The 23,236-nt window shown below is 42.5% G+C and overlaps 1 protein-coding gene across 1 annotated transcript in view; it reads left to right on the top strand.

Moving 5' to 3' along the window:
• The window catches only part of Atg14 (autophagy related 14), a 36,606-nt gene extending 13,704 nt beyond the window's left edge, over positions 1–22,902 (top strand). Inside the window, exons 2-10 of the mRNA XM_051177100.1 lie at positions 390–452; positions 3,058–3,100; positions 7,042–7,123; positions 11,231–11,468; positions 13,695–13,924; positions 16,035–16,156; positions 17,929–18,015; positions 18,094–18,179; positions 20,582–22,902. Of these exons, the coding sequence (XP_051033057.1) occupies positions 390–452; positions 3,058–3,100; positions 7,042–7,123; positions 11,231–11,468; positions 13,695–13,924; positions 16,035–16,156; positions 17,929–18,015; positions 18,094–18,179; positions 20,582–20,888 (1,258 nt within the window). The 3' untranslated portion in view covers positions 20,889–22,902. The remainder of the gene's footprint in view (positions 1–389; positions 453–3,057; positions 3,101–7,041; positions 7,124–11,230; positions 11,469–13,694; positions 13,925–16,034; positions 16,157–17,928; positions 18,016–18,093; positions 18,180–20,581) is intronic.
• The last annotated feature ends 334 nt before the right edge of the window (positions 22,903–23,236 follow it).

Genomic DNA, 23,236 nt, shown 5'->3' with positions numbered 1-23,236 from the left:
TATATGTGTTTTGGAAACAGCATTGAGTTACAAGATACAGAGTCTACAAACATACTTTATAAAGCCAGGAAAGAACTTTAAAGTTGATAATTCCATGCCTTTAGGGCAAGCACTCAGGAGGCAGATGCAGGTGGATCTCTGTGAGTTCGAAGACAGCCATGACTGTTAGTTACACTGAGGAACCATGTCTCAAATAAATAGACAAACAAGTAAAAACAAATGAACCCAGCTGTGTACACCCTATCTGGAACATGTTTATACTCCCGGATGTAGGTGTCTCCAAAGCAGTGTGCAGAAGTGATCACCTCAGGAATTGGTAGGAGTCTCATTAAACTTGGTGGAGAAGAGAAGGACATGTAAGTAAACCAAGATTTTTTTTTTTCTTACAGGTTTATTGACAAGAAGGAAAGGCTAAGCCAGCTTAAGAGCAAGCAAGAAGAGTTTCAGAAAGAGTAAGTTTTTATTCATTAATTTGTAGAGGCTGTCTGGAGCTACTTAGTTTAGTCTGTTGCTGTGGTTGCTGATATGTGAATTGCCAGCTCATTTAGCAGACTATCTTCTAAGGTGCTGGGAAGCACACCCTGATAGCTCACTGGGTGGAACATCAGACTTAAAGTGTGGGGGAAGGAGAGGGAGTGTGTGAGTGAGAGAAGTGAAGCAAGAGAGAATACCAAGTTTCTAGAAAATCTTGGCCAAAGACTGGCGTCGTTCCCACAGTAATGACTTGGTCTTTGGACAGGGGAGTCACCCTTGGCCCTATTCACTGATGGTGGCCTACAAGTTAGTATTCACAGAGGTGGTTCACATAGGACCTCATCGCTTCCCTTTATGTTCTTCTTTGGCAATCAGTAAAAGGCAGTGTATCTTTTGGTAATCAGTTTAGAGCAGTAAAGTTCTAGGTGTCAAAATTCAGTAGCCAAGATATGTTTTAGGATGCAGATTCTTGGACTCCTAGCCTCAGATATTCTGATGAAGTAAGTCTAAGTGAGGCCCAAGACTCTGAATTGTTAATCATCACTCTATGACTGCCTTACCCCTTAAGCTTGAGGATTCTTCTGTAGAACCTTCTGCCTAAAATGACCTGGTAGCAGCTATCCTGAGGTGCCTGCTGGCATTTGACTCTTACTAAAAGCTGATCTTAGTCAGCTTTAGCAGTATTCACCTACATCCAGAAGGCTTAGTTCTTAGTTCAAGATGAACATAAGCAAGAGCCAGAATTAAAAACAAAAGGAAAAATAAATGCTGGAGAGATGGCTCAGCCTTTTTAAGGCCTTCTCTTCTCCATGCATGTCTTGCCCATCACTTGAGGTCCTCTGCTGACCTTTCCCAAACCAGGCCAATATGGAAATATCTTTACTGGTGAAGACTACTGATATCTGTGCCACTGATTTCCACAATGACCCCTGCTCTGACTTTGGTAATGAGAATATTTTAAATGGAACATGAAGAATTAAAGCACATCCTTAAGTTTTCAATTTTGCACTTTGAATATCAAGAAAGCAATTACTCTAACAATCAAAGAAACATGTTGAACTAACTAAACAGAAAATAAAGTCAGTATTTAAGTCATTGCATTTATTGTCATTAGTGAAAACAGATGTCCTTATAACTCCTTATAACAGCACACTTCATAATATCATTATTCACTTAAAACACTACAAAAGTTTACAAAGAACATTTGGATTTCACAATTGCTTATAGAATACCTTACAATATTAAAATCGTCATGATGCTTTATATGAAAATAAAGACAATCTCAGCAAACAAAAAAAGAGAGATTCAGTATCACAAATTTAAAGTGTGAATTCATATGTGAATTCAAAAAGGAATCCATTTAAACCTTGCATTGCCACATAATTACCTATTTTGCAAACTAATAAAAACGATGTACTTTTTGAAAACATGTACATCAGAAGCAGAAAGTTAATTGGTGTGTTTTCTGGTTTGGTTCCAGAGGCATTTTTGACACATCTTGAGGCAGTGCCTCTGCCAGCTTGGCAGCCTTTTTCTTGTCTGTTACTTCTTTAACTCTGTTCATTTAACTCTAATTCTTGCTTCACTGGATGCTCCTTAGGATTAACTCCTAGAGTTACCAAATAAACCCAAAACATTGGGCTTAATGTGTGTGTAGAAACTAAATCCTCCTCCTCTTGTTCCTGTGGGTCCAACTGCTGCAATAACTCGTTTGTAGATACAGACATCATGGTCTTCAGCATGTCAGCCACACCACCCAGGGAGCTCTCCAGGGCTGATAAGATTCATGAATTTCTACAGGATGGTCTTTATTCATTTCTTCCCCTGCCATTTCAACTAACTCTACTGAATCCTCAGACCAAAGGAGCAGTCCTGTCCTTATGAATCCTCAGACTGAATGTCCAGCCATGTCTAGTAATCCTCAGACTGAATGTCAACAGGCTCCTCTTAGACATATTTATGAGCAGAAGAAAACCCTCTAAGAAAAGCATGCTTCATAAAAACCTGCCTGAATGTATTTGGCCCAGCTGTTTCTCTAGCTTATTCCTTCACAGAATCTTTTTTCCCAGAGTTCTTCATTCCTAGGACCATTACCTCTTGGTAATGTTATAGGCAGAAAAATTGTAAGGAATAAAGCATTTGGAAAATAATTTGTTAAGAGCCACTTTGATATTTTCAGGTTTTTCCGCACCTGCCTTAAAAAGTTGATCCATTAGCCAGACAGTATGCACCTATAATTACAAGGCTGCATTCAAGACTAACCTGGGCACATAGCAACAGCCAGTATTGAAAACAAAAGGGAAAGTAGGGGCTGGAGATAGCTCAGCCTTTAAGAGCACTGGCTGCTCTTGAATTCAGGAGGCCTCAGGTTTCATTGCTTGCACCCATATAGTAGCTCACAACCTTCTGTAACTCCAGTTTTAGGAGATTGATCTGACATCCTCTTCTGGCTTCTCTAGGTACCAGGCATATACATGTAGGCAAAACACCCACATACATAGTAAGTTTTTAAACATTGATATATATCTTTTGAGCTTTATAAGATTTTTATTAAGAACGTCAATCTTTCTCTTTCCCATACAGAGTACTAAAAGCTATGGAAGGAAAACAGCTAACAGATCAGTTGGTAAGTTCTAGGAAGTATTTAAGTTAACTCATCATTCATGAGGCTACATGTTTTTAAGGTAGTAGAGATTAAAGAAATAATTCTTTAACTTAGTTTTTCACCACATTTGACGGTCTGGTGTCTAAGTATGTTTGTAGTGTGGCCTTCTATACTATTACATAGAGAAATGGGATAGGTGATTAAGTTATATAACCATCATAAAAGATAATTATACAAGTCTACTCTTGGCATAGTAATATAGAAACAAGTAGATCATCAGTTTGCAAAAATTACAATGAACACATGTGCAGGTGAGTTAATGATGAGATATAAAACACTAGAGAGTCAGGAGTAGCTGGGCATGGTGATGTGTGCCTAGAATCCCATCCTTGGTAGCCGAAGATAGGAGGATTGAGATGTGAAGCCATCTGGGGCTACATGAGATGCCAGCTTAAAACAAAACAAGAATATTGTAGTGTGCTTATGTAATTTGGTGTTTAGAAGCCACAGCAAAAAGCATTTGGCATAGTAAACTAATTTAAAAATCTTGTGCATTAAACAAAATTAACTGCTAAACTGAGAAAAGGAAGCAAATGTGTAAATTAGGGACTTTGGCAGGGCTCTGACACTTTGTTCCCTGTTGGCAGCATCACAGAGACACACTTGACTTGGGAGGGAGTCCATGATGCTTACACAACACTTGTGTGCTCAGCAAATTTCTCCTAAGAAATAGACACAGACACAGAGACTTTTGGGTAGCAAACTGACTGTAGCACCTCTGTAAAGTTAACAAATGAACTCTCGAAGAACCCAAGCCTGTGGAGCTGCTTTGGTATTCATGTACAGAGATATCACGGCAAGTCGCATAACTGTGTCCAAATTAGTGTGGCAATCTGATTTTTAACGATATATAAAACAAGGTTAGTATACATGTGCCCAAAAGGAAGTATGTCTGAGGTAAAATTTTTAATGAGACAAAGGTAAGGGAATGTCATTCCCTTTGTATGTGTATTTTAAATATACTGTAAAAATGACCCATGGTGGACTGGCATTAGCAATGTGGGGTAGGCCAGTGGGGGGACTGCATGCTGAGCATTCATGAGGCTCTGGGCCGCCTCAGCCATACAAAGGAAGAGCTTGCCCCTGATGAGGGCAGAATCCGTATAATAGTCAAATTTCCTTTTTCCTGCAGCGTCTAATCCCCCCCCCCCCCCCATGACACTTAATGTATACTTATGAGCTGGGCAGAGAAACCCTGTCTCAAAAAATAAAACAAACAAACAAAAAACAAACAAACAAACAAAAAAGACAGGTGACTCATGATGTGAATATTATAATTAAGATGTCCAGTGAAAAATCTTTTAAAGTCCTTATAACATACACACTTTTCTGTATAATCCTAGGCCTGTTGGTGTACATCGGAGAGACTAAGGCAGGAGAATCATGAGTTCAAGTCCAAGGTGCACTATGCAATAGCTTAGTCCTCTCAAAATAAAAATAGGGGCAGGTATATTGAGGCTCTATAAAGGAACAGACAAATCTATCTGTCTTGTCTATCTAGAAGGGTGACGTATTAGAGTGGCTTACAGGCTGTGGTCCAGCTAGAGCTGTCTCCTCATGGAAATTCCAAGAATCCAGAATCCAGTAGATGCTCAGTCCATGAGGCTGGATGTGTCAGCTGTGTCTTCAGTATATGTTGGGATCCCAAAGAAGTAGGCTCTAAAGCCAGTGAAAGAATGCCTCAGCAGCAGGATTGATGAACTTGCCAGAAAGATTGAGGGCTAGCAGGCAAAAAGCAAAAGCATTTTTCATATCCTTCATATAGGCTGCTATGAAAGGTAGCCCAGATTTAGGATGGGTTCCAGCCTCAAATGATTCATTTAACTAAATATCCCTCATATGTATGCCCAGCTGTTAGGGTTTTTACTTAATTCCAGATGGAGTCAAGTTGATAACCAAGAATAGTCATTACAAGTCCTCCACCCCTTGCCATCTTTACATACAATCATGTCTGCTTATGTCATACTTAATATCCAAATGAAAACAATAACCAGGTCATAATTATACCTAACATGATATAAACATTCCACATACAACTGCAAACATGTTATATATTTTAGAATGGATGCCAGTGTCACTCGAGGGACATTGTTTTAGTATCTGATAACTTAAATATGATAAGGATTGATATATCTCAAACAAGGAAGAAAAAATTCTGCCCAAGCACTTTCTAAACCAAATAAAACAGAGACACTCATGTTAGTTATAACCCACATTATTGCAACTAGTTAAGTGGCCTTAACTGGTATTTATGTCTTCCTTCCTCTGCTGTCCATTCTATATTTTATCCACCACCAGCAAGTACCTTAGCAGGTCTTGGTTCTTTTTTGGAGAATTACTCACACCTTCATTCCTGAGGGTCTGTGACCTTTGTTACCGTACCTGGGTTGAATTGTTTAGTTGACTTTGATCACAGGACCTGGCAGCAACAAGATATGATCTAAAGGATCTCCCCGCATTCTATCCTAAAGGAGCTCCTGCATCTTCATTGCCAAAAGGGAATACAATTTCCTTTGGTGATCTGGAGCAATCACCCCTCCTAACACTGTTATCCCTTTCTTTAACCTGATGGCTTAGGAGCATCAGAAACCCAAAGTGGCCAGGGGAGTCTGAGCTTCCAGTTCAGTGGAATGGTTGTTTTGTCTCCTGGTAGGAGCACTCCCTATTCTGGAAACCAAACTTGTAGGTCAGCAGAACTCAAGTTCATGGAAACAGGAAGCAAACATTTGGTCCCTAGGAGTGAGAGTGGAAGCATTCCCTTTCCACCCTTGGATTCATGGCTGTGGATCCTGGCTATGGGAGAAACTGTAGCATATATTGGATGCTGCTTCAAAGCATATACTGCCTTCTGGAGGACTCTGCCCCAGCCTTCCATGCTGCTGCTTAATTAGCCCTGTACCTCTCTTCAAAAAGCTGGCCATTCCATCATTCTATCAGGCCAGTTGCTTCAGGATTGTGGGGAACCATGTTAAGACCAATGGAGTGGGCAAGACAGGCAAAGGACTTGCTGCACAAGCCTCATGACCTTCATCGGAATTCACATAAAAGTGAAAGGAGAGAAACTACATTACAGAGTTGTTTCCTGACTTCCATGGTCCATTGCCTGCCTGCCTCCCCACCCCCTGCCAGTATTTAAAGACAAATGAAAACACACCCCCTGCCACTGTTCTGTATTTTGTGTCATTGGACTACTTATATAAATGCTAACACTATAATACTTTATTTTAAGACTTAATTACTCAAACCTAGGAAGACAATGGAAAATAATTGTGATTGCTGTGACAAAACGCTGACCAAGGCAACTTATAAAAGAAAACATTTACTTTGGCTTAGTGTTTCAGAGCATTAAGAGTTCATTATGGGGATAGAAGGAACAATTTTGGATTCACATCTTGATCCACATACACGAGGCAGGGTTGGGAGGTGACAAGCTGATGCTTCTGGTAGGCAATTGAAACTTCCAAGCCTGCCTCGGCCAACAAGGTTACATCGAATCTTTTCAAACTGTTCCATCCAGGAAGGCCTTGAAATCCTGAACCTTGTATCTCCACCTCCCAAGTGCTAGGATTCTAGTTCCATACCACCACACCAGCTTAGCCAGGTTGGTAGGCAGCTATGTACTTCATAGGGAACATTTGAACACATTTTCCTCTGTGCTTTCACCCATGGGAAAGAACTGAATGGATTTCTTCCTTGTTAATGTCTTAGCAGCTACTGTATTGAACCAGAAAGATACTTTTCTTTGTAATTCACCATAGGTACAAACAGTCATAGCAAATGCAGTTATGATAGATTTTTCTTCACTGTCTCCTAAGGTAGACCTGAAAATAAGCAGTAATTCAAGATAGACAATCCCATGAGACTGATGCTTGTGACATTTGTTGTGTATTTTTTTTTTTAAGAGATGGAAAATAATGTCTTGCAAGATGAGGATTGAACAGTTGAAACAAACAATATGTAAAGGAAATGAAGAAATGAAGAAAAGTAAGTGATTTCTTCTCCCTGAAGCCCCAGTGAGAGGCCTGAGTGAGTTTGGTGGGGTTAATGAGCTAGAGGGATGGTGAGAGAGGCAGGGTTGGACAGGAATTGGTTAATTTTCTCATTGTTCTGACAAGAGTGCCTTCTTTAAAGAAGGGTTTATTTAGCTCACAGTTGAAGGGTACATTCCATCCTGGAGGGAAGTCATGGTGGCAGGAGCCTGAGGTAGTAGGGCAGGGCACATGGCTTTCAGTCCGGAGGAAGAGAGGTAAGTGTATACACCTAGTGTGCTCTCTCTTTGTTCAGTCTGGGAACCAACCCAAGAAAGTGTGCTGCCTGCACTCAAGGTGGGTCTCCTCACCCCATTAACTCAGCCTAGAAATTTCTGATAAACATGCCCAGAGGTTTGTGTCCTGTGATACTTGATCCTGTCAAGTTGGCAGTATTGACCATCACAGGCTATCAGTAAGTTTGAAGAGTTTATTATGGGTTCAAAACATCAAATCCCTAATTTGAAATACCTTTAAACTACAAGTATTTTGGATTTTAGATTTTTTTGAATTTTGGAAATGTGTGTGTTTGTGTATGCTCATGCGTGTGTGCGTGCATGTGCACATGCTTGTGCTCACGTGTGTGTGTAAAATGAAATATCATGGTGTTGGGGCCCTCTAAACATGAAATTCATTTGTGTTTTATACATACCTTATACATGTACCCTGGAGGTAATTTCATAGAGTATTTTTAGTGAGCCTACATCTTGACTTTGAGAACAAGTATAGAGTTAAAATTGTAGCATCAGGTCAGCACTCAAAATGTTCTAGATTTTAAGGCTGAGTGTGGTGACATCCACCTTTAACCCCAGCACGCTGGCAGAGGTGATGGATCTCTTGAGTCTGAGGCCAGCCTGGTTTATACATCAAATTCTAAGGCTTAGTAAGACTCTGTCTTAAAAAAAGTTGTGGGTTTAGAGCATTTCATTCTTCAGATTTATTTCTTAATTGAGAAAGGGTGTTGCTCTATAGCCCAGTTTGGCCTGAAATTCCCTAGCCGCCTCTCATCCTGAATGTCGTGCACAGCCCCATATTTCCATGTCTCTCTGCTTGCTTGCTTTTCTCTGGCAATCGTGTAGGGGATTTTTGCAGGTCTTCTACAGCTGTCTCAATCTAAACAGAAGGGCTGGGAATGCAGTTCACTTAGAGCTTTGCCTGTCTTCAGCTCTTGGCTTGATCACCTACACCGTAAAACTAGACACTGGGGCACATTTGCTGTTGTGCAGTAGTAGACAAGAAGGGCAGAATCTGCCTTGAGACTCACTTGTAATATTCAGTACTCATGCAGAAACATGAAACCAAGACTTTTGCCCCTTAGTGGACTCTTGTATATAAAATTTGTACTGTTTTCACATTATAGATAAATAAATACTCTCAATGTTATCATAGGTGACTGTTAAATTTCGTGTCCTCAAGATTAGTGTCTCAGTTACTTTTTCTGTTGCTGTGATAAAACACCATCCCAAGACAGCTTTTAAAAGATATTTAATTGGTACGGTTGCAGGAACAGCTAAGAGCTCACTTTTCAAACCATAAGCAGGAAGCAGTTTGGTGAGAATGGCAGGAAGCTTTTTAAGCCTCAGACCCAACCCCCTGGGTCATACCTCCTAAACCTTCCTAAACATTTCTACCAACTGGAGACCAAACATTTAAGCATAGTGAGCCTATGGGGCCATTCTCATTCAGACCATCGTCACTGGTTCCCATGATGTTTACGAGTCTCTTCTCATTTAGATTAGTTACTTTGTGGTTTGAGGTGTTGGTGTCAGAGCTCCTTTGGAAGGAAGGTCCTTACTCTCATGAAGCACTTGTATAGTGTTAGATGGGCTGGACAGCTAGAGCAGCAAGGCGGCATGATATATAGATACAGATCTTCAGGGACAGGGATCCTCGACTTTTGCTTGCTTTCTCCAGGTGTTGGGTTCATCAGCAGTACCAGAAGTAGTTACTTAACACTGACTTGCTATTTCCCCCAGCAACCTCTCGTGATGCTCAGGTGGGTGTCCCGACCTTCTGGTGCTGCACAGTGTGTTTGATCATGTGCATGAGTAAAACTTTAATCAGCTCATTCTAACAGGTTTCTAAACTTTAAATAAAAGCATGTCATAAAGCAGTGGACTGTAGCACATTTTGAGTGTGACCTCATGACCATTTTTAATCAGAGCAGAGAAATCTAGGGTCCACTCTAGGCTTACTTATTGCTCTGTTGAGAAAAGTTTGTACACACTTATTGTAGATTCCATAATGCTGTCAGCTCCAATCCATGGACCTCACTTTGGGTTGCTGTGGGTGGCTCTGATGGCTGCCTGAGTTAAAAACTGTTGCTTGATAGATGGAGGCTACAGTCTTAGTGCCTGCCCTCTACAGCCAGTGCAGTGTTGCAAGCCATTTTAAAGGAGTTCACAAATTCTAGAAGTGATTTGTGACCCCAAGCTCACAGATGAAGAGGCTGCTACCCAGTAATCTTTATCTTAATGCTGTGTTGTTGGAAGCTGTAGAGCCTGGTGAATTACTTCTCCAGAACCTTTGATTCAAAGCTTCACAGTGCAGTATGATGCACATACATTGAATCACATGGCCAGGAGAGCTGGTTATGTATTTGTGAATGTGGGCTTGATCTGGCTGCAGAGTTGATTAGAAATAGTATTGTGTGCTTTGGTGTTTCAGGGGAGACAATAGGGGTTGATGAGGGAGCCCTGAGTTCCATCTGCACCGGCTGCAGGTGGGATGCCTGAACATCTTGTCACCTGTGCTGGGGGAAGGTACTTAGTTTAAACTGGTCAAAAAAAAAGTGTCTGGCTCAGGACCATGGCTGGACAAGTTCTTGTGAGTACTTCAAGGGACAATAGAAATCACAGGCATGAAGGAGTGAAAAGTAAAACTCAGCTTGTGTGGGACTAAGTCTCAGAATGTTTTACTAAGACATCTGCAGGGAACTGGCTTGGAGTTGTTTCTGAGAGGAGATGGAAAACTAAGGAAGCTCATGCCTGTGCTAAACCAGAAGCTTGGGTCCTGAGAAAGGAGCGGCTAGTGTCTGTAGGTGTCACTGGGTGCTTGTTACAAGTGTCAGTGGGCTCTGGTGTGAAGAACTAAGAAGTCAAACAGTCCAGACTGTGAGAAACAGGTCTGGGGGGCATTCACGGGCAGAGCCTTGCTAATGAGAAAAATAATGGAAATGATGGAAAACTAGTAAATAATAAATAGTGGGGAACGGGAAAGTAGGAGCAAATAAGGCATAGTCCCATACAGACAGTACTTTGAAGGACGATGTGGGGAGGAGTGTTTGCAGCATGATAACTACTTTAGTGTTCCATCCCTCATCCAGTCACTACCATTAAGGGGATCTGAAAGATGGAGGCATTGAACATAGGGTAAAAGGGAACTGTGGCTATGCCAATTTGGAGGTTAAAAATTTGGTTTGTGTTTGAGAACTGTCAGGCATTGGCTGTAGTTTATAAAGATTGTGCAAGGCCATGCAAGGTAACATATACCTGTAATTTCAACATTCATCAGGCTGAGGCAAGAAGAACACACACACACACACACACACACACACACACACACACACACACACACACACACACACGGGGTGGGGTGGGATGGGGGGGACAGATAGGTTGGAGTTGAGCCACCCTGGAGATGAGCAGCATTTAAGTGAGAGTTAATTAAAAACAACAATGAGAGTGGAAAGCAAGGCACAAACAGGATGTAGACTAGCTAATGGAATCACTGTAGGGTGCTTGCTGAGGCATCACACAGGTGACAGTGACACATGTATCCAGAGGTGGTATTCCTGGAAGGCCCTGAGCTTGGTTTTGAACTTGAGAATGTGGTTCCTAGATATTTGTCTTAAGAGTTTGGTTTGTTTTTTTTTTTTTTTGACTCAAATGAAGCTTAACTACATACAGTGACTTTAGCAAGCCTCAGACTCCAGAGCCCATAGGCTCTCTCCAGGAAGGCCTTAGTGAGTTTTTTCTTGAGGCTTTACTGTGAATGTAGCGTGGGAAGGGGAGCAGTGCTATGTGGCCTGCTGGGCTAATGGAGACATGTGATTTATTGTTAGATTCTGAAGGCCTTCTCAAAAACAAGGAAAAGAACCAAAAGCTTTACAGCCGAGCACAGCGGCACCAGGATAAGAAGGAGAAGATTCAGCGGCACAACCGCAAGCTGGGGGACCTGGTGGAGAAGAAAACCATTGACTTGAGGAGTCACTATGAGCGGCTGGCGCGTCTGCGAAGGTCCCACATCCTAGAGCTCATCTCTGTCATCTTCCCAATGGATGAAGTGAAGACTTCTGTGAGGTCAGTAAGAAGGCCTTGGCATGCGGGACTAGGTTCTGAGGACTGTTTTTTCCATCCAGTGTGTCAGCACTTAATTTCCTGGGCCTCATCCTTGTTTTCCTGGTAATGAAATTTGATTCTTATCTTCCTCAGCAAACAGTAAAGCCAGGGAGGCAGCCGGGACAAGGTGGGGCAGCCTGTGTTCTGTCACCAGGCGGCCAGGTTAGATGCTGACTCACATCCTGCTGAAAGGCCATCTGTTGGGCCATGTCATCACAGTGCCAGCCAGGCTACTTACTAGTTGTGTATGTGAGAGAGACACTCTTGAACCCACAAACCTGATTTCCTTGTCTATTAACTGAGGATGAAAATCATGTGCTTTAGAGTGTGAACTTGTGTATAAGAACACACCTAGTGCCTAGTCTTAGGTGCTTACTTAGCCTGTCCTGATGAAGGGCATTTATTCTGTTCTGCTGAAACAGCACTGTCATTTTAGTGCATAGGGTCTCTCAGGAAATAGATGACGGTGGTTCCCCACCTTGCCATTTGTCACAGTCATCTGGAGAGCTTCTGATAAAGCTCATGAGGGCCCAGTGGCTGAAAACTGTAAGTCTAGTCACTTGGATGGTGAGCCAGGAGGATTATAATTCAAGGATACCCTGGGCAATTTAACTGATCCTGTCTCAACTTAAAAAGATGGCTGGGCTGTAGTTCAGATCTTCTTCAGCATGAGCCCCATAGTATGCCCATTCTCCAGCACTCAAAAAGGGGGGGGGGTTAGCTAGAGACCAGAGTGAATACTCTAGTTCCTTTGCTCCTTCTCAGTATTCTTTAGATGGGGGTGCACACTCTAGCCTCCTTTACATCTCATTATTCTGTTCATGTAGATGCTGATTGGCAGGTATGGAAACAGACACTTGAATCTCATGTGCTCTCTAACCCCCAGGCCACAGAACCTGAGTGAGGGCACTTGTGTCTCCTGGCTCTCCTGCTCTGCCTGGACTGACAGTGGTGACTAGTAATACTAGTAGCCATTCTTTCTTGCTTCTCTCTTTGCTCTGTTTCCAGATTTGGCTTCCTAAAAACTTAAAGATCCGAGTTTGTGCTTCATGTTTGAAAACCCACTCCTTCCCTGATCTTGCCAAGTAATCTGTGTCTAGTAGGAGGTGATAGAGCTGTGCCTGGTGGCATAGACTGTATGATCCCAGATATTTAGGAGGTTTACATAGGTAGACAGCACATCAAGGCTAGCCTAGGCAACTTAAGGAGACCCTTAAGTTCAGGGATATAGCACAGTGGTAAAGCCCTCAGGCAGCAAGCAAGAGACCCTAGATTTAGTCCCTCAGCACTGATAGAAAGTCCAGATACAAACTCCAGATACAAAGTTGGTAAGTATTTTGGATCAGTGGATGAAAGTTAAAGTACTAAACATTTGCCTTAGAGGGAAGCGGGTAGAACAGAAAGAACCCTTGTGCCAGCGTTCCATCCTGATGGATCAGCAGGCACCTAAGCACAGGGCATAATTCTGTGTTTGCATCCTGGACTGCAAAAGAGATCTTAACAGGGCACTTGCAGAGTTGAAATCAGGTCTGTAGGTAAGTTAGTAATACTTTAGTATAAATGACCTGATTTTTATACCACAGTAGCCAGGCATGACAGCACATGCCTATAACTTTAGGAGTTCAAGATCAGCCTCTGTGACATAGCAAATTCAAGGCCAGCCTGGGGTACATGAGACCCAGTCTCAGAAAACAAACCAACAAAAAGACTAATTCCTTCCTTGTTGTGTTTTGTTTGTTTTCAGTATGAGGTTTGAATTTAGACTTCCTAATTTTGATCATTACACTTTCCAGAATTGGCAATTTGTGTAAAACTTTAAAACTCTTGCAACTTTTCCATAAGGTTGAATTTTTTTTTTAACAAAGAAAACATGTATGTATACATGTAGTCCTGTGGCACATGACTTTCAGTCACCAGGACCATGTAGTCCCATGGTCTTGTACCACATAGTGATGTGGTCTTCATTGCATGCGTGCACTCTGCTGTTTACACAGTGACACTTGTGACTGTGTGTTTCTCATGACTGTACATGTTTCTGTGACTGGACAAGACATGAGGAAAACCTTGCTTCCTGTGCTTGTGCCAGCTGGTAACCTTTTCTTAACGAATATTGGATGTACACTGTTGCTCTTTTATGAACTTGGGTGGCTTTGAGTTTCCTCTGTAATCTTCCTTGTTTGTCTGCAGAGACCCTGCAGACATGTCTTCAGAGAGTGACAGTGCCATGACCTCCAGCATGGTGAGCAAACTTGCTGAGGCCCGGAGGACAACTTACCTCTCTGGAAGATGGGTCTGTGACGACCACAATGGTGACACCAGCATTAGCATTACAGGCCCTTGGATTAGCCTCCCAAACAATGGGGACTACTCTGCCTATTACAATTGGGTAGAAGAGAAGAAGACAACCCAAGGGCCTGGTGAGAAGCAAAATATTGTTTGAAGATATCTTTGTATTTTGTGAGGTAGAGTTTTCATGGCAAAGTGAGCAGTGTGCAGTTGGGTGTGGTGCATGCACAGCACTCTTTAAGCATGAGCTGTGTAGTTGTAAACATTCTCCTCATCCCAGATGACAGGCACACTGTGCAGGTGCCATACATCCCCTCCCCTCTTCCCCAGCTCTAGGAGGCAATAGATCATCTATCCTTGACAACTCAGGAGTGAAATCATGCATTGTGTAGTTTTTTGTTTTTTTCTTCTGCTTTCTTTCATTTAGCCTTCTTTTACAAAGTTCATATGGCATGTTAGTTTTTATGGCTATTATTCCATTGTTTGGATATACCACATTGTATATCACTTGATAGAGTGATGCTTTTTCACCTTTAGGGTTAATATTAATTCATATAAAAAGACATAATTAGATCAATTCCGGTGATTCATGCTTATTATCTTAGCATTTGGAAGGCTGAATCATGAGGATTGTCCAGTGTTCAAGGCCAGCTTGGACTGTATAGCCAGACCTTATCTCTTTAGGTAGGAAGAAAGGGAGGGAAAGGCAAAGGGGAAAAACTCCTATTTATAGAAGTGTATCATGCCCTTTGTATTTTGGCTTTGGTTTATAGATAGCTTTGAACTATTGGAGTACTAAATGGAAGTTGAAATGCCCCTACAGTTTGGCTTGTATGGAGAAGAATGGCCCATTTAGTCATTCAGCATGTATTTTGAGTTGGACATTACTGGAGACTCTAGGAGTGTTAAGTTACTTATTAAAACTAACCATCCCAGGCTGTAAAGAAATGGAGAAGGGCGGGTGCTAAGAGAACAGCCAGCAGATTTTGGGGTAGGGCAGAGGTACAATGGAAGGGACAAGCACACCTTTAATCTTAGCACTTGGGCGGCAGTGGCAGGTGGATCTTTGTGTTCGAGGTCAGCCTGTTCTCCAAGGCTGAGCTTCAGGACAGCCAGAGCTATATAGAGAAACCCTGCTTGGAAAACAAAACAACAAAAGGAAAGGCCTTTCTGAGGAGGTGACATTTGAGTTAGACTTTACTGGAGATCAAGCCCAGATCAAGCAAATGCCTGATCATAAGCTGTAGCCTAGCCCTTGTCTGTTTAAAAAAGATTTATTTTTTAACTGTGTACCTGTGTGTCTGTGTGAATGTATATACATGAGTGTGGAGGCCAGAAGAAGGTTTCAGATCACCCTGGAGTTGGGGTTACATACAGTCGTGAGCCATTCAGCACTTGTGCTGGGAACTGAACTCAGGTCCTCTGGAAGAGCAACAAGCACCCTTTTTTTTTTTTTTAATGATAATTTTTTAAATTTAATTTTGAACCAAGCTTGTTTTACATGTCAATCCCAGTTCCTGACCCTCCTCTCCTCCTCTGTCCTCCCATCAAACCTCCCCCCCTTCCCATCCCCCTTTTGCTCCCCAGGGAGGGTGAGGCCTTCCATGGGGAATCTTCAAAGTCTGTCATATCATTTGCAGCAGGGCCTAGGTCCTCCCCCATGTGTCTAGGCTGAGGAATTATCCCTCTGTGTGGAATGGGCTCCCAAAGTCCATTTGTATACTAGGGGTAAATACTGATCCACTACCATAGGCCCCATAGACTGCCCAGTCCTCCTGACACCCACTTTCAGGGGTTCTGGGTCAGTCCTATGCTGGTTTCCCAGCTATCAGACTGGGGTCCATGAGCTCCCCCTGCAACAAGCGCTCTTAACTGCTGAGCCACCTTTCCAGCCTCCTTATCCTCCCCCTTGGTTTTTAAGGCAGGGTCTCATCTAGCTCAGGCTGGCCTCAGACTTCTGATTCTCTTCTTTCAGCCTCCCATTGTTGGCATTAGCAGATAGGAATCACCACAGTTTGGTCATTAATTGTTATATGACACATTGCCAGACCCAATCAATCTAGACCTTAATTCCATTTATGCTTGGCTTATTCCAGACTGTTTGTGTCTGACCATGCACCATGCAGTAAGAGTGAAAGCTAGTATCATTAATGTAACTATAAAACTGTAAATGAAAAATCTCAGTTCCTTGATATTTGTTCTAATGTATAGGTACTTTGTGACTTTTGTGTCCCTTCTCAGACATGGAGCATAACAACCCTGCCTACACTATCAGCGCTGCGCTTTGCTATGCCACTCAGCTGGTCAACATTGTGTCTCACATACTTGATGTCAATCTTCCTAAAAAGCTGTGCAACAGGCAAGTAATTAAGGAGATAGTACCGTCTTCATCATGGATTTGTCGTGTTCCTAGTGTGCCCTTACACTAGCTAAGAGAAGGCTTAATAGAAATACTGGTATTTTCAGAAGATGTTGCCAGTTTCATTGTGTTACAGTCATGCTTGAAATCTGAAGAGTCCACTGAGAACCCATCTGGTTCTTGGGGAAATAAGCAAGGGAAGAAACAGGGTATGCAGGGAGGGTGCTGCAGCCTCTGTGCACTGAGCTGAGTACATTTTGACAGGGTGGAGACTGGGCAGGTTGTTTCATTCTTAGGAAAACCTCATGTTTACATTATTACTATTACTATTATTATTTATTATTTTTTTTAATGTTCTCTCCCACCCCCCAGTCATGGTTTCTCTGTGTGGTCCCATCTATCCCAGAACTCACTCTGTAGATCAGGCTGTCTTCAAACTCACACTTGCCTGCTTCTGCCTCCCCAGGTGCTGGGATTAAAGGGGTGTGCCACTAGTGCCCAGCCTCATGTTTAAATTTTTTTTTTTCCTTTTATGTTTTTTGAGACTGTTTCTCTGTGTAACAGCTCTAGGTGTCCTGGAACTCACTTTGTAGACCAGACTGGACTTGAACTCACAGAGATCCACCTACCCCCTTTTGGGATTAAAGGCATGTGTCACCACCGCCAAGCTTCATGTTAATTTTTTTTTTTTGTTTTTGTTTTTGTTTTTGAGACAGGGTTTCTCTGTGTAATAACCCTGGCTGTCTTGGAACTAGCTGTGTAGACCATGCTGGCTTTGAACTCAAAGGGCCTCTATATCCCTAGTGCTTGGATTAAAGGCATGCACCACCACCCCCGGCCTCAGGCTTAAATTATAAAGACACAGAGACATAGTCTACACACTACACATTTAGAGCTCTCACCCTCTATTTATCCTGCATTTCTGGCAAATGTAAACCTTTTACCACTGGACAGTTAGCAGGCTATACTTAAGGGATTTTTTTTTTTTTTTTTTTTTTAAATGGTCTCATCATACAGCCCAGGCTGGTTTGGCCTGGAGGCTTCGACTGCCTTATAGTCTGGTTGCTGGGCTTTTAGGCATGTGTTCAAGTAATTAACAGCCAGAATTTACGATGGTGACAAGTGCATGTGGAGATCATTAAGGCCAGGAGGGCATGTGTTACTTTTTCCTTCTTTTCTTTTTTTTCTTTTTGTACTGGGGAATTGAACCCAGATGGGCAAGTGCTTTTCTACTGAACTGTATCCCTAGCTCAGGGCATGAAGGAGGGAGGGAACAAGCCATAGATGGGGACCCTAAGGAAGAAAGCTGCTGGCAAAGAAGGTACAAAGTTCCGGGAGGCGGAGGCAGTAGAGATGAAGAGGAACACACATGTGCCCCATGGATCCATGTAATTTTCAGCTGTCATTCTGCACAAAGTAGGTGGTGGTTGAGTTTTCCCTTACTCGCATTCCTGTTGATGCTTCCTAAAATGGGCTCCCACAGGTATCACTTCCATAGCATTCCTGTTTGTGTGGCATGGAATGAGCTCCTGAGACAGAGTTGCTTAGTCACCCAGGAACATGCATTTGCAGTTTTTGTAGATGCTGGGAACTGCTCCCCATCAGGGCAGTAGTTCAGTACTTAGGAAGTGTCTGTTTCAGGCAGTTTACTAAGGAGGAAGAATGTACAGGGCTGCTGCTAAACTGTGGTTAAGACATAACCTTCAGCAGGAATGTTTTATTATAGACCTTCCTCAGGGAACAATGTAAGAAATCGTACCCTTGTCTTGCAGTGAGTTCTGTGGGGAAAACCTCAGCAAACAGAAACTAACTCGGGCAGTGAGGAGACTGAACGCAAACATCCTTTACCTGTGTTCCTCTCAGGTATGAGCCCTGTGCTTTGAATTCATTTTTAATTTGCTGTGTATTTGAAAGTATTAATCAAGCATTTGCTTTTCCTAGCATGTGAATTTAGATCAGTTGCAACCACTGCATACACTCAGGAACCTAATGCACTTGGTCAGCCCACACTCCGAGCACCTAGGCAGGTGAGTTGTATGTATGGCTTTTCTCTAATCGTTTTTCTCTGTGGCTGCTTTTAAGTAGCACCAGGGCACACACTGGCAAGTATCTGGTGTTCCCCAAGTCCCAAATTCTCTGGCAAGGACATAAGTTATACAGTACTGTGCAGGAGGCAGTTGATCATACATGGTCTTTTACTATCCTTTTGCAGTTTTTTCTGAGAGAAAGTTGCAATAGAGTACAATTAGCATGTGACATGTAGTAGAGCAGACTCCATGCCCTGGACACCACCTTGTGCTTTTCTTGAACCTCACTTATTTCTTTTCTGACTTGCCTCTGGCAGCTGTGCAGTCTTCTCTGTGTTTTCCTTTGTGCTTGCATATCCTGTGTCTATGGAATTTCTTTTCATTACCAAGTTAATATGGTCACCATTAGTTAAAAGTAGGGAAATTTCATAGAATGAGCTGGCTCGAAAGTCATCTGCTTCAAACCAGAATCAGTAACAACAAACCACACCCTCTCCATGGTTTGTACCGACCTTCTCTACCGTCTGCTCTGGATAACTTTAGTCACAAGAGCACAAACCAGACAAGGCTCATCTTTGTACCTGCTCTAGGCTCTGACCCATGTCCTTGCTGTCATGCATATATGCATGTGTTTTTGTAGAGGGGGATATAGCAGATGTGTCTACACTTTGGAAAATGGGCTTTTATTAGGTGATTTTGCTCAAACTATAGACTAATGTTGTAAGCCCTCTGAGTGTGTTTAAGTTAGATTACACTAAATGTTGTTGTTTGTTACTATAGTATATTAGAGTTTTTGAGCTGGCTGAGGTGGCAGATGCCTGTAATCTTGCCACTCAGGAACTGAGGAAGAGGACTGAAAATTAAGGCCGGCCTGAGCAGCTTAGTAAGTAAGGTCTTGTCTTAAAGGGGGCAGGTGTATGCTGAGTTACAGTAAAGCACGAACCTAGCATGTGCAGTACTTAAAAGATTTGTTTGCATTTTTGACTCATTATATTTTCAACTCTCAAGTTTCTGTGGAAAGAAACAATGAGGTTTTATTTGGCACACATTTCTTGAATGGCTTGGTACTGGATAAGGAATAGACTGGAAGAAGCAGGTCTGAAGCAGTGAAATCCTTCATCATTTTCTCAGCTAAAGATGTGCCACATCTTCCCAAAAGGAAGACTGGTGACAATTGCAGCAGGTACTTCAGAGTTTTGACAAACTGATTCCAAAGTTCACCCCCAAACCTTTGGCAGCAAGGATCGAGTAAGAAATAATGAGGGCTGGCCCCTTTCCAAACAGGGTATATAAAGTTAATTTTTTTGTTATTGTTGTTGTTTTTGGTTTTTTGAGACAGGGTTTCTCTGTGGCTTTGGAGGCTGTCCTGGAACTAGCTCTTGTAGACCAGGCTGGTCTTGAACTCACAGACTCTATCTGCCTGCCTCTGTCTCCCGAGTGCTGGTAAAATTAAATTTTTTTTTCAAGTTAATTTTTAAATGGTGTTTTTGAGGAAGGTGGGGCAGTGGCATAGTAAAGGAGTAAAGGTGCTTTGCCAGACTTGGATTTCCCTGCCCCACATGGTGGGAGGACAGAAGCGACCCCCAAAATTGTACTATGACTTCTACTTGCTTGCTATGGCATGCCCACCCCCAGTAATATAAACAAAAGATAAAAATGTTTGTATCATCTCAGTATTTGGGAAACTGAGGTAGAAGGTTTATGACTTTGAGGCCAATCTGGGTCTACATAGTAAGATGTACTGTCAAATACTAATCTCCAGTCATTAAGAAAGATGCTGTTAGCATATAAGAAGAGATCCAAGTCTTAAAGCAAATCATGTTCTTACAGGACTGTTTCATCTCCCTGCTGAATCAGATGATCATAGTTAATAGTGTTGGGTTAGTTGGAATTCAAGTAAGGAAGAAGTTGGTTTTTTATTATATTTTGTATACAAAAACAAGTTCCAGAAATAAAAGATCCTGTTTTTAAATAATATATAAAAGACCTAGCTGGGCGGTGGTGGCACAGGCCTTTAATCCCAGCACTCAGGAGGCAGAGGCAGGCGGATCTCTGAGTTTGAGACCAGCCTGGTCTACAAGAGCTAGTTCCAGGACAGCATTCAAAACCAAAGAGAAACCCTGTCTCAAAAAACCAAAAACAAGAGAATAGAAAAACAATGAGACCTAAAAGACCTACATACATTCCTATGCAGGAACTAACTGACTCTATCTAGTAAGGAAGGCCCTATATATAATATACAGGTTTGCAACATCTATAATAATGAGCAAATCAAATCTGTAGTAGGTCAGTCTTTTGGTCTGTAAGGGAAAAACAAAGGACTCAAGAAACTAAAGAACAAACTTTATAGAAGAAAGGAATGCGTTATGCCCAGCTTATGCAGCCCCTCTGTGTGCTCACAGGTCAGGACCTTTTGAAGTGCGAGCAGACCTTGAGGAGTCAATGGAATTTGTAGACCCTGGAGTTGCTGGAGAATCAGATGTAAGTGGAGACGAGCGTGTAAGCGACGAGGAGACTGACCTGGGCACAGACTGGGAGAACCTGCCAAGCCCCCGATTCTGTGACATCCCTTCCCAGCCAGTGGAAGTTTCCCAGAGCCAGAGCACCCAGGCATCCCCACCCATAGCCAGCAGCAGCGCTGGTGGGATGATCTCCTCTGCTGCAGCCTCGGTGACTTCCTGGTTCAAAGCTTATACTGGACACCGCTAATAAGTGTAGACCAGAACATGAAATCTTTCCCACTGCACTCTAATAACCTTGTCTGTAGTTACCAGAGAGGCTAACCTAGCGTTAGGGCAGCACATATGCCTGTTGGGTGGCCTGTGATGGTGATAGACATGCTCAGGATCTCTGCCAGCTCTGAGCTTGTGGCCTCCTGGACAGCTGGTCCTACCCTTTATACCTGTCAGTGTGCTGGTTCCTGGGATGCTGAGAGTCTTCCCGACACAAGTTCTAGACTTTATCAGTTCACGAGGAAGTGTTTCTTAGTGGTGAGGAATGAAAGACAAAAGCCGAGTTTGTTTTTCTGTTGTCTTTTTGAGAGACTTTCCAGCCACAGTTTTAGTCTTATTGGGGAGGCGGTTATCTGGGGGAGGGGAGGAGGTGAAAGCTTATTGCTGTCACCATGCATCACATTCCTGATTTTTCTACCACACACCAAAGAAACCATGGACTTTATTCTACAGACCCACACCCATGAAGGGGAGAATCCTAGCTTCGATGTATAGAAATGTCTAAACAGTTTTCTTGTACTCGGAGGAGAAATAAGTTGATTCTTGTGTAAGTCATTGGAGTTACTGTACTGCACTCATTTTAAAGTGGGACTTGCCCCCTTCGTCATTCCCTATATGAGCTAAATGCTGCCTGGGCACTGTTTGAACACTGTCATTCTCTTGCTGTCCAGTTTCTTGGAGGTGGGTGTTAACTAGTATCAGGTGTTCCCGGGAAACCCCCCCTGCTTGTTCCTGGGGTCTCCGAGGCTCTGGAGGCAGCACATTGTGTGGAATGTGGAGTACTGTGCAGCTGTACCAGGAATGCTCAAGGACAATCTTACAGACAACTGTCACAAGAGGCATTATGTTCAAGTTTGTAAGTAGTTCTTTTTTTAGTTTTAATAACTTCAAAAAAGAAAGAAGTCCTATGTAACAGACCACAGAAATCCTGTGAAGAAGCGCCCTTCCAGGTGGTGGTGCCACACCTTTCTAGCGTGACTGGTGTGATGGTACCTCAGGCAAAGTCCTTCAGCAGTTTGTCCAGCCCTCGTTTCTGGTTCCTGCTGTTAGAGTTGATACTTTGCAGACTGAGGTGCTATAGAGCTTCTGCTGTTGGTAGACTTGTAGAAAGGACTTTACTCCTATCCAGGAGCCCCATGGTCCCTAACTCTAACTCCAGATCCTCCATCTGGGGAGGAGGCAGCTTCCCTCTTGCAGGTGTTCATCTGGCTGGAGTCTGTTCTGCTCAGCTTCATAATTGTTGGGCTTGCATTTTGCCCTCTAGTTCTAGAGTTTGTAGACTAAGTCTGGTGGAATGAACCGAACCAGCTGAAAAACACCATGAGCTTCAGCTGAAGCTACAGATAGTGCAGAGGTCACAACTCATGTCTACAACCATTAATGAAAAAGATGCAGGAAGTGTAGGGTTGACGGGGTATTTTGTTTCTAGTATCAAATAGAGGCACTTTTGTCACTTTATGTCATAGTAAATGGTGGCCCTAGGCTGCAGAAATGCTTTGAGTTTCATTGTGTTGCACTGGATCCACGTGTTGTGAATAGTCTTAAATACACATTTCAACCACTGTTTTCCCATACTTTTTGCTGCTCATCAAAACCTTTGTTGTAAACAGCTTTTTGAAAAGATGAAGCTGGTATTTTTTTTTTAAACCAAAAGCCATAGAAGTTGGTCATATTTTCCATTTTAAAATGGTTTATTGAAACAAGGTAATACTAATAGAAACTCAGAGGCACCATGTAGGCTGCTTTAAAGAATCTCATAAAACACCCATAAGTAATTGAAGAGAACCAATAGTGTAACTTCCTGGAGAGACTATAAGTCAGTATGGTATGGTGGACAGCATTGGGCGAGGATTCGGGTGTGCTTTGGGAAAGAGCTGCAGCATCACACCCCCGTGCTGCTGTGTCTGAGACTTCCAAGTCAGGGTGAGTCACACACGTTTTCTACTCTTTTATTGTATTACTGCAATAAATTCTTTAACAGTACTTTGCTATGTGTGCCTTTTCCTAGTCACTATTATTTCTGCTGCTACATTTAGTTAACGAGTGCAAGCTAACCCTGGAGTACTTCATATAAATTAAAGAATAGTAAAAGATTTTTTTGCTAGGTAAGAAATTTGTTTTTAAAATTACTGATTATGGGGCCTTTAATAATGATGGCCCATTGTGGCAAACAGAACATAGTTGCTGATCAGTTATGTATTTCATTCTCTAAAAGATGTATTTTTCTTTGATAGCTACCTATTACCTTGGTGCTTGATTTGGGGAAGAGTGGGCCTCTGAGATGCTGACATGGAACCTGCTCACCCCTTTCAGGACAAGAGAGAA

The sequence above is a fragment of the Phodopus roborovskii genome, unplaced genomic scaffold (assembly GCF_943737965.1).
Source record: "Phodopus roborovskii unplaced genomic scaffold, PHOROB, whole genome shotgun sequence".
NCBI classification, from domain to species: domain Eukaryota; kingdom Metazoa; phylum Chordata; class Mammalia; order Rodentia; family Cricetidae; genus Phodopus; species Phodopus roborovskii.
The sequence above is the reverse complement of the archived record's forward strand: the minus strand, read 5'-3'. Positions and strand labels throughout refer to the sequence as shown.